This window comes from Doryrhamphus excisus, linkage group LG2 (assembly GCF_037039965.1).
Source record: "Doryrhamphus excisus strain RoL-2023G ecotype Guam linkage group LG2, RoL_Dexc_Guam_v1.1, whole genome shotgun sequence".
Lineage (NCBI taxonomy): Eukaryota > Metazoa > Chordata > Actinopteri > Syngnathiformes > Syngnathidae > Doryrhamphus > Doryrhamphus excisus.
The window spans coordinates 27,246,346-27,257,507 of NC_136358.1; the positions used below are offsets into that span (position 1 = coordinate 27,246,346).

Sequence of the window (11,162 nt, forward strand, 5' to 3'; positions counted from 1 at the left end):
CTGGTCAGAATTTGCAATGCGCCTGCAAGCTGGTGCACTTATCAGCAACTCTTAGAAGTTGATGCTTAAAAAATACAAGGAAGAAGAGTCTTGAACTTAGACTAATGGAGCTGATGGTTCTCTTCAGTTGGAGGATTCAAAAGAAAGAGAGGTAATCAAGCTTTTTTACGAGTGAAGCTAGAGACTCTGTGTACCTCTGCGCTCTTCCTGACTTACTTTGGCAAAGACGATGGAGGACCACTCCTGTGATGACCCCTCATTATCGCGCTAACTCTGACAAAGCAGCAGGCTCCCCTACTGCACTGCAGCAAGCAAGCAGCTTCTCTGAAATGCAGAAAAAAAATCATCATTAGTGGAGTTTGAAACCATAGTAAAGTAGCAGATGTTCCACTTTTATGTACCGTCGTCCCTCGCCTCTTTGAATTTTGTGGCTTCACAATTTTTTCTAAGATACATGCCTTCCATCATATTTCTTCATGGTTGAACTCAGCCTAAAAAATAAGCATTTTAAACCATATATATGTAGCTATTTAGACAATAATGGCTGTGTGCTCACTCATTTTCAATTGACAGTAAATCTACTCCGCTATACAAGCTGTACACTGACTACTCTAACCGCTATAGTATTCCCCCTAGAAGAAATATACTGCATTTATAAAATGGTAGCTGAAATATTTGTATGTTTGTGAGATATGAGTAGATATTTTGAATTCCATCTTCTATCAGAATAGGCCAGTCTGCTTCATGCAAATGCATGACATCAGCCTTTGACAAAAAGAAGTGCATGCAGGCATCCATTTTGTTGGATAGCGAAGGGGTGTATGGATGGAATTTTGTTTTTTTTCTGCCATCTGTTCACGAATTGTTATTATATCACCACCATGGGCAGTCTATTTTAGTGCAGATTGGTAACAAAAAAAAAAAGCCAGACACACACCCGGAGTTATCCAATGTGTCTATAATAAACGGCCTGCCGCGAGTATGACTCATCATCGGACCCGCAGCTTCACACACAAACACATTTTGGCGCCATTAGATTATTCTAAGCAAGGGCTGCCATAGCGTTTTTTATTGGGCTTCATTGATACCGACATGCCAGCATGCCTTCCTGCAGCTGTGCTGTAACTAAACTACTTTTTAAATCTTAAATGGGCTCGAGTCATAAATCACAATCGATTTGGTGTCATGTGACTTTTTACCAACTCAGGTCATTTTACAGATTATGTAAAAAGGTCATTTAAGGTTAATTGGTTGCAGACAGGATTTATAAATCATTTTCATAGTTGGAGCAGAGAATACCTGTTCCTGACGTTCTACATATGTTTTTTTTATATTATTAGAGCCTCTAGACATACAATAGCACCCCTACAGTAACCTCACATTGCACAAAATATTTATTCATTCATTTTCTACCGCTTATCCTCACGAGGGTGGCCAGCCAATCACAGGGCACATATAGACAAACAACCATTCACACTCACATTCATACCTATGGACAATTTGGAGTGGCTAATTAACCTAGCATGTTTTTGGAATGTGGGAGGAAACCGGAGTACCCGGAGAAAACCCGGGAATTGAACTCGGGTCTGTGAGGCTAACCAGTCGTGCAGCCATCTTCCGGACATGTGGACAGGAAGTGACACCAACGGAATGTTTTTGTTTTTTTTTTTTTTAAAAAAAGCCTCTTTCCTCCCTTTTCTGGTTGAGGACCGATACTTTGCTGAAACTACTTCTACTGCTGAAAAAGGTAAAAAAGTACTTGCTGTATGTGGCTCCCATTCTGTAATGCACAGAATAACGTCTGTGTGGAAATGCCAAGGAACATGAAGTTCATCTGTCGTTTAAAAGCATTTAAATGACGCTTACACATGTTGCCATTTGGATGAGATACTAGAAGCACTTATCCACGGGACATTTTAAAAATTGGAGGAAGCAGTCCCGCAGCTCATTTACGTAACACGTCTTGCACCTTACTCCGATGCTAGCAGCTAAGAAGCCCCAAAATAGAAAACTAAAAGAGCCAATTTCACAAAGAAAGTCCTGCCAATTACTTTCATAGCACTCGCAAGCAACAGCATCCGGGCAGGCAACAGCCACATATTGTGTGTCGCTGCAAAAAGACACCCACGGTTCCAACAATTCTTCATTACATTCGACATTATTCATAAGGGAGTGGCATATAGTAGAAAGTAGCTGATATGCAACACATTCTCTGTCTTTCTAAAGGGATTTTATCTCGGCACACTTTAATTCGCTTGTGCGCTCACCTGAATCTGATTTTGCCGCATCCATGAGATAAGGCACGACGGCACAGTAACCAAGTTTGATCAAATAAAGGCAAGGCCAACTAATCCATATAACTTCATGGTAAATGTGGCACAGAATACTGATGAGGGACAATGTGAAATTTCTCCGCACAAAGAAAGCATATTGACCTTCCAGACGAGGACGGGTAGCATTGATTTCAGAGGGGCCTCAGAAAGGTCTGTAGATTCTTGCTTTTAGAAATATTCCCACTGTGACGCCATTCAAGCTGATTGGTGTTTGTATTACGTGTTACAAATACCCATGTGTGTATTATTACACTGTCAAAAAAATGCTTTTCCACTCGATAGGACAGCAGTGACTTGCCAGTTTCACAGGGAGGGGGAGTACTGTCGTGCATCACATTTCTCTGTATTTTATTGATTGATATATAACAATAACATTGATATCACATGTACATTAAAGACATTAAAACTACTAATTGATGGTGTAGTATCTGCAAGTATTATATTGGCAACATGCTGACTATTTACTGTTTATATTACTAACATTGCAGACATTCTACGCTAAAACTGCTATCTTTTGCCATAACTTCTCACTGCAAGTTGGACACCTCAACAAGTCTTTAAAAGCAAATAATTACAAAGATTTATCCGGCTGTGTTTAATTAGAATCAGTTAGCGTGTGTTAGCCTGACAAGAGCTTTACCCCATTTTGGATCGTGGAGGTGGAGGAAGTCAACCTCCCCAAAGGATGGAGGAAGCATTGTTCCCTTGTGTGGGCTTGTGGGCTCCAAGAGGAGGTGGAGTTTAAAGAGGTAATGCAACAAAGAAATCCACTCCATTTTTAGTGCCCTTGTGCTGCAACTCTTCACTTCTAGCGTGGGCTGCTACTGACTCTCCATTGGTTTGCTGCTAGATTTAATTTCTTTGGATAATACCTTTAAAATGAATTTTATTGATAAAAATCATATGGTATTTACTTGAATTTAACTTTCTCTCAGTCTATTTTTGATAAGTAGCGTTTATCTCTGGAAAGTCAACATCTCTGAGTTCGTTCTCTTTGTTTAATGAGCCAAAGGCGTCGTTTTACTTAATGCTCACAGCTGCCATGGTAACCAGCGGTGAATAAGTCAGTGGCACAAAATTAGCAAGTGGAGATAATGGCCATGGTTCGATTTGTTCCGAACATGCCTAACAAGTTCCATTAACGAACATCACATTTACACTTGTACCATTGAACATGTCCGAGAATGAGTCGGAAGAAGCAGAGTTTATTTAATCCGGCTCCCTCTCCCTTTCTTAGCAATTATTGATAGTTTATTCCCTTCCTGTCTTTAAATGTCACCTTTTTTATCAGGAGAGAAAAGAACAGGAAATGTGTAACAATAGCTCAATAGCACATGCAGTGCTGAAAGAAAGGACATTAAACATTGCGTGTTTTTGAAAAATATCTCCACTTACCCAATTTTGGCCCCGCTGGAGGCGGCAGCGCCATTTGCCTATATTGCTTAATGGGCCAGCTGGCTCTGATTTCCCATGTTGGTGTTCTGAAAACTGGAACATTCATTCATTTTCTACCGCTTATCCTCACGAGGGTCGCAGGGGTGCTGGAGCCTATCCCAGCTGTCTTTGAGGTTGCTGGAGTCTATCCCAGATGTCTTTGGGCATTGCTGGAGCCTATCCCAGCTGTCTTTGAGGTTGCTGGAGCCTATCCCAGCTGTCTTTGGGGTTGCTGGAGCCTATCTCAGCTGTCTTTGGGGTTGCTGAAGCCTATCCTAGCTGTCTTTGGGGTTGCTGGAGCCTATCCCAGCTGTCTTTGGGGTTGCTGGAGCCTATCCCAGCTGTCTTTGGGGTTGCTGGAGCCTATCCCAGCTGTCTTGGGGGTTGCTGGAGCCTATACCAGCTGTCTTTGAGGTTGCTGGAGCCTATCTCAGCTGTCTTTGGGGTTGCTGGAGCCTATACCAGCTGTCTTTGAGGTTGCTTGAGCCTATCTCAGCTGTCTTTGGGGTTGCTGAAGCCTATCCTAGCTGTCTTTGGGGTTGCTGGAGCCTATCCCAGCTGTCTTTGGGGTTGCTGGAGCCTATCCCAGCTGTCTTTGGGGTTGCTGGAGCCTATCCCAGCTGTCTTTGGGGTTGCTGGAGCCTATCCCAGCTGTCTTTGGGGTTGCTGGAGCTTATCCCAGCTGTCTTGGGGATTGCTGGAGCCTATCCCAGCTGTCTTTGGGGTTGCTGGAGCCTATCCCAGCTGTCTTTGGGGTTGCTGGAGCCTATACCAGCTGTCTTTGAGGTTGCTGGAGCCTATCTCAGCTGTCTTTGGGGTTGCTGAAGCCTATCCTAGCTGTCTTTGGGGTTGCTGGAGCCTATCCCAGCTGTCTTTGGGGTTGCTGGAGCCTATCCCAGCTGTCTTTGGGGTTGCTGGAGCCTATCCCAGCTGTCTTGGGGGTTGCTGGAGCCTATCCCAGCTGTATTTGGGGTTGCTGGAGCCTATCCCAGCTGTCTTTGGGGTTGCTGGAGCCTATCCCAGCTGTCTTGGGGGTTGCTGGAGCCTATCCCAGCTGTCTTTGTAATATTTACCCAGCTGTACCAACAGATACATTTATTGTTATATTCTCTGTAACGTCAACCCTTGGGGTTATTTATTATACCTTTCCTTGTTAATGCTTTCACCCTGAGTGATCATTAAAATACGTTGTTTACATTTGTACACAGCTTCCATCTAATTACTCACCCCATGCACACACTGACTATTCCGTCTGCCCATCTTTAAGGTCAAAGCTGTTGGCAAATAGAGTCATGGTTTGAATGAATGTTAAGTGGTTCTTGGCGATCGGCTTTGAAATTGATGCGGTGTCTCCTGGTGAAGGTTTGAGTTCAACATTTCTCCGCAATGAACAGCTTTTCGACATTTCTCGGTTCATAGGTTCAACGTGTATTTTGGGAATGGGAATTTTTCCACTCATGAAGACCTTAGTCACTGACCCAGTAATAATCCGTTTTAGTCTGTGAATACAGTTTGTTTTTGTGCATGGCCATGGCTCTAAAAACACAGTGCCTCTTTGTTAGCAAGATTGTGTGAAATGTCCCTTTATACTAAAGCCTACCTATTTAGCAATGCTAAATAGTTAGCCTGAAGGGCAAGGAAAGCATTTTAGCTGATTTTATAGCGTCAACCTTTTATCAATGACAATAAAACAGCCCTCCCATCCACACCCCAGCAATAGCAACCACAGACTAGTAAATGTCCACGGTGATAAGAGCTCCATTTTCAACACAATGGGTGGCATTTCCGCGTGATTTATGGATGTCATAGATGACTGGTGCAGGCAATTGTGTAATTAACCAGAATAACTGAATAACTTTGTGCCTTTGTGCTGTGTATACATGTCAGTGCGCTATCTATTTGGAACTTAAACAAGGTTGGTCATTGATGCATTTCTTGCCAAGTATTTAGTATTTTTTTTTAAATACCTGCACTCTCTTGAAATATTTCTCAGAAGAAGTTGAGATATCTCAACCCGACATATTCGGTGCGTCACGACCAGAGGAAAGTCAGGTTAAATATAAACCCACACTTGAGAAAAAACCCACACAGTGGGTATGTCTTTGGTGCACTACCCCCGGGGGGGGCCTGCAGGCTGGCTAATGCGGCTCACTGGCACTGTCAAGGGGAGAGGCGTGATCAACATGGACACATATGCAGGAAATATCACACATGGCGGTCGGTCGTGTCACCATGCAGGGGATCATGGATGACGCACATGATGGAGGGGCGGGGGGGGGGGGGGGGGGGGGGGAGTTTGGCGTGTGCAGTATTGGGCGATAAGTCGTGAGTGAGTGTTATTTTTTTTTTTGTTTATTTACCCCAGTCACCCACACACTCTGTGTGTTGTTTCATTTTATACTGCTATTCAAGCTGCACACTGACTTCTCTAATGTAAATTTAAGTTTCATTTCTGCAGTATTGTCTCTTGAGAAGATACAGCAAATTGCAAATGTAAATAAAGGGTCCTACTCATACTCATTTAGATATCACTGTCAGTATAGCAGAATGCTTTGTTATGAATGCAATATATTGAATTCTATATCTGATGCTGATCCAGCAGACTGAGAACTACACTTTTTTACCAAGATGAACAATGCATCATCACCGCTGAATGAGACCACTCAGCGGTTAACGTCATCCTAACCCCTCCTTCCTGAGAACCCTCTTTCATAGTGAGCCAATCAGATTACTGCAAAATACCTCCCGGTTCCCATATGCCCCTCCCCCTCTCGTCTGTGATTATATATCCTGGACAATGGCAAAATGCACACATACACCAGCCACTGCTGCTCGTACCTTGAGGCTGCGATGAAGACACTATGCATTGATGGCCAGTGATGAAATAGGGTGAGTGGATTCTTTTGTAGCTTATAAACGTGTGTGTGTGTGTGTGGCTAAAAATAACACAGCCACGTCGCTGTTTTGTACTCTGTTTAAAGCTTTAATTCTATGTTCTGTGCAAATGTTTAGTTTTAGTCTTGTGTTGCTATTTTTATCTTTAACCCTCCTCTTCTTATCTTTTTCAATGCAGCTACACGCTGACAAGTACTGAGGGCAACAACAATAAGAGTGACACAGACAGTCGTGGCAGCAGCTTGTTTAGTGTTCCCATCTCCAAGAGCAATCGACCACAACCGCACGCTGAGAGGATCTCCTCCGCAATCAGGCACCCTTCTCCGCATTGCTACCCAAGGACGCTGGCTCGGAGATGGGCTGCTCCTCCGGCCGTCAGCACCCCGCCGCGGTCCTTCACCAAGACTTGGAGTGCGGGAGCGGGGATGCCGACAGGCTACCACAGGACTCGGAGAACCAGGGTTTAAATGACTCTGGAGGTGTCGAGAGGAGAGACCAAGCCAAACCACCAGCGTCTCTGCCCACCCTGGAGCGGCTGGCTCAGGCTACAGGCGGCACAGAAAAGTCCTGGTACCGCTGCGTGTTCCCCTTTGGGGTCATCTCACTGGTCATTGGGATGGCGGGAACAGGGGTGACGTTCGCCTATAATACTCTGCTCCAGACCAAAGTGGTGTCGGTGGCGCTGCTTTGTGTCGGTGTTTTGATGCTGCTGGTGGCCGCAGTTTGCTGGAGGGCGCAGAGGCTGAGGAGGAGAAAAAAGAAGGACGGGGGTTTCTTTACCGCGGATCTGGGTACTTTGTGATGGTGGGAAGTGGGGGGAGACTGTCAACTGCATGGACAGAAGACATGACGTCAGTAGAAGTTGACACTGTAGTATCATCACCTCTCATCCTGGATACTTACAGTATATAACTGTAGCCCTTTTCACACTACCCGTAAAAGCTGACCTTTTCCCTCCTTTTTTTCCATGTCGGTGTCTGTATAAACGACGCTGATGAGGAAAGGAGGTAGTCCGAGTTGAGACAGCAGTTCTGCGGTAGTCTAAGAGCCTTAACATAGGTGCCTCCTGTGCATCAGGGCAATGGCGGGACCAGAATGTGAAGTGTAACACTGCCCTGTTTGTGTTGTTTGACAAATACTTTATCTGTCACACCAGCAGCTAATTATATGTAGCTGTGTGAAAGCGCACACAGTTGCGGGAATATCCAACCGAGCAGCATTCTCTACCAAATTGCGACCAAATAAGATTTCTGTACAAAACATTCAGGCGACTATGGATCCCATTTTCAATTTCGCTGGGTTCTGCCTGAAAGGCATGGCTGGATGAATTCCAGGTCTTCTATATGAAAGACACTGATCGATAAATGCCGGATGCTCTGCTTTGCCGAGTTCTGTATAAAAAGGTACAGACAAATAAATGACAAATCTTCAGTTTTGCAGTAAAGATAGTTGAATGCCAAATACACTTCTTTGCAACGGTCTGTATGAAAGGCACAGGCGGATAAACGGTGGATCTACTGTTTTGCTGGGTTTTACAGTGGAGAGTATATAATAAGATGGATAAATGACAGATCTTTAATTTAGATTTGTTCTGTATAAATGGAGCAGACACATTCCCCTGGGAGTTTTATCAATGGAAATTTAATGGTCTCCAAATGTCAGGGAAAAGTTGTTGAGATTCCCATCTCAGGAATAATTACTATTATTAGGGCCCTCTTCAAACTGCTGTTTATTATTATTATTCCACAACTTTCTTCCTTTTTTGAGGGCCTTAACATGAATGAAAACTCACCAAATTGTGTCTAGTGTGGCAGATTTGGAAAATTATTTGATATTTCAGGGGTCCCGAAACCTCCAAAACTCACTCCGTAGCCTTTAAACTTTGAAAAAAATGATCCCCCTGTGACCAGTTTCACAAAATTTGGTGGCGACGTCAATCATGGCAAGATGCACAAAAAAAGTTCTAAACCAAATTTCCATCTGTAATTTTGTCTGAAAACCAGAGGTCGTAGTTCAACAAACGAGTCCTAGGCACTTTGACCAAATGAACCCAATAAATATCATGGATACTCGTGGAAACGGGCACTTTTTTGGCACTAACTGCGTTAATAATCAGTTCCACAAGGTCAGATCTTCATCGTATTTGGTACAATGGTACATATGATGAAGACGCCACCTTGAAGCTATACAGAGGTCACTTCCTGAATTCAGTGGAACGCGCGTGCCCTCCGACTCACATGAACCCTGAGTTCCTGGGGGTGTGAGGGCCCATTCAACGTTGCTCACAACTTTATTTTGTTTTTAATGATTTTAATTATTGTCTAACTATTGTTAGATATATTATGAATTATGCTGTGTCATGTTATCTCCGTAGACTTCAATTGAAAACTAGTTTTTGAACATATTCAATATTATTCCTAAGATTATTAGGTGGTTGGAACCACCAGCATATACTGCCAGGAAGAAAATGGGTTTGTTCTTGCTAAATTAAATCTCCCTAGCTGGTGAATAATAGAAAATTGGTAACATTTGTTTGGAAAAAAAAACAAATGATCCTCATGTGGACACCCTATAAATGCATCATACTCCATTGGTCAACAATTTGCCTTCTTGTCGCCAAGCTTTGTTGGGGATAACTACGATCCAGTTGTGTAGAATCAATAGAAAATCACCATTCTGTGAAATATTAAGCCTCTGAAGGGACTGTATTCACTTCCTGCAAATGAAATTGCTTTGCCTGCTCTTGGCCCTCTTGACGTTGACCATTTCATTTTATGACAAGCAAATCCCATTCCACACATGCCTCGGTGAACACAAAGCACCAAAGGGAGGAGAAAAAAGTCGATGACAGAGCTTCATCCTTCATGACTATTCTCTTGATCCTTACTAAATCAAACAAGCAACTCCCATTGGCATTTAGGAATGAGCATGGAAGGAAAATCCATTCAACCTTTCCCCAAAGAAGAAGGGATTCACACTAGTGTTTGTTTGGATGACACATGGTACTTGGTGCATTATAGATGTGGTGCCATTTGTGAAAAATGCACTCGTCCTGGCTAGTGTCCTTTCTTGAATACTTGTACAGTGGAATGTCCAAAACCAAGATGTGCTAGCGGAGCCAACATGTAGCATGTAGGTTAGCCAATGTAATGCGACTCATCGTGATGTAATGATGGCTTTTGGCAGCAGGCGAGACCCAGCAGATTTCAGTCAGCTGTAGCAACGTATTTGATTAGTCATTGCTTTGATTAAATGTTAACTGGGCGTCACGTGTGGTCCTTTTGTTGTCGTTTTTTTTTTTTTTTTTTGCATGGAGTAAAATCTCTTGTTCTAATGTGGAGCAGCATCTGTGTTTATTTGCACTGTATGCATAAAACACCACACTTTCAAACCACATGTTGCCATGGTAATCACTTTATTTGCTGAAGACTTGTATTTTTCAGTGAATCATTTATTTTTATATGAGTCATAACAAGATTTTATTTATTTTTTTCATTTTATATTATTTTATACTCCTAAGAACATTTATTCTTATATTAATACACATTTTTTTGTATTATCCTGCTCATTATCCAATACATTTGCCGATAATTAAATGAAAATACAATTTGTAGTAAAAAGTTATGCGAATAAAGTTGTATTTTTCTGTGAATATTGTCAGATTAAAAAATAAACAGGACATTCCTATTTTTGTATTTTCATAACATTTACGTTTGTTTTTTTTTCTTGTTTTTTGCCATGGTGATCATCCAATTGATTTCCTGATAATGAACTTAAAGGAGTACCCGGAGAAAACCCACACATACACGCGGAGAACACGGGGAGAACACGGGGAGAACATGCAAACTCCACACAGAGATGCCCAAGCGGAGATTCAAACCCAGGTCTTCCCGATCTCCTGATGGTGTGGCCAACATGCCAACCCCTCATCCACCGTGCGGTGTATGGAAAACCCATTTAATATTAATATAAAAGCAATTGACTACTTTCACATGCAGTGAAATGAATGTTGGGCAGCGGCTATGATTTTTAGTGTCAAGCCAAGCAAGAATGAGCAATCAGGAAGAGAGCAGATGGGTTGGAAAGAGCACTTCCTGTTGATGACTAGTAAACACAATTATTCAAATAGTTGTGCAGTTTTCAGCAGGCTTGGCCCAACATAATAGTGGGGGGAGTCCATCCAGTAGCAAGCAAACATCAAATACACTCGACACTCAAATACCCTTGAGCAACTAAAATGCTCAAAAGTTGCTCCAAGTTTGTAGACATCGGATCAACTCTTGGGGTTCAGTAACATCAAATATTAATTTATGCAGGGTTTTTTTTGGTGCTTTTTCTTCTGTTTTGGAAATACATAATACGCGAATGCATGATGTCACACATCACGTGTTTTTCCCAGCAGAGCTTTTCTACTCGCTTTTTCCGAGCTTTTATCAGTTCAAAATCTATTTGTAACACAGTTAAATAAATCCTTCTCACAAATTTTCTGCATTGTTGCTA

General features: G+C 42.6%; 1 protein-coding gene across 1 annotated transcript; it reads left to right on the forward strand.

The window, feature by feature from the left end:
* Positions 1–6,545: 6,545 nt before the first annotated feature.
* Positions 6,546–9,931, forward strand: LOC131109633 (transmembrane protein 100-like). The gene is made up of 2 exons (XM_058061834.2): positions 6,546–6,656; positions 6,841–9,931. The coding sequence occupies exon 2, from the start codon at positions 7,018–7,020 to the stop codon at positions 7,462–7,464; it is 447 nt and encodes a 148-aa protein (XP_057917817.2). The 5' UTR covers positions 6,546–6,656; positions 6,841–7,017; the 3' UTR covers positions 7,465–9,931.
* The last annotated feature ends 1,231 nt before the right edge of the window (positions 9,932–11,162 follow it).

What these genes read in the sequence shown, in the direction of transcription:
- LOC131109633 (XM_058061834.2), top strand. Translation starts at nt 7,018, where the DNA reads ATGGGCTGCTCCTCCGGCCGTCAGCACCCCGCCGCGGTCCTTCACCAA.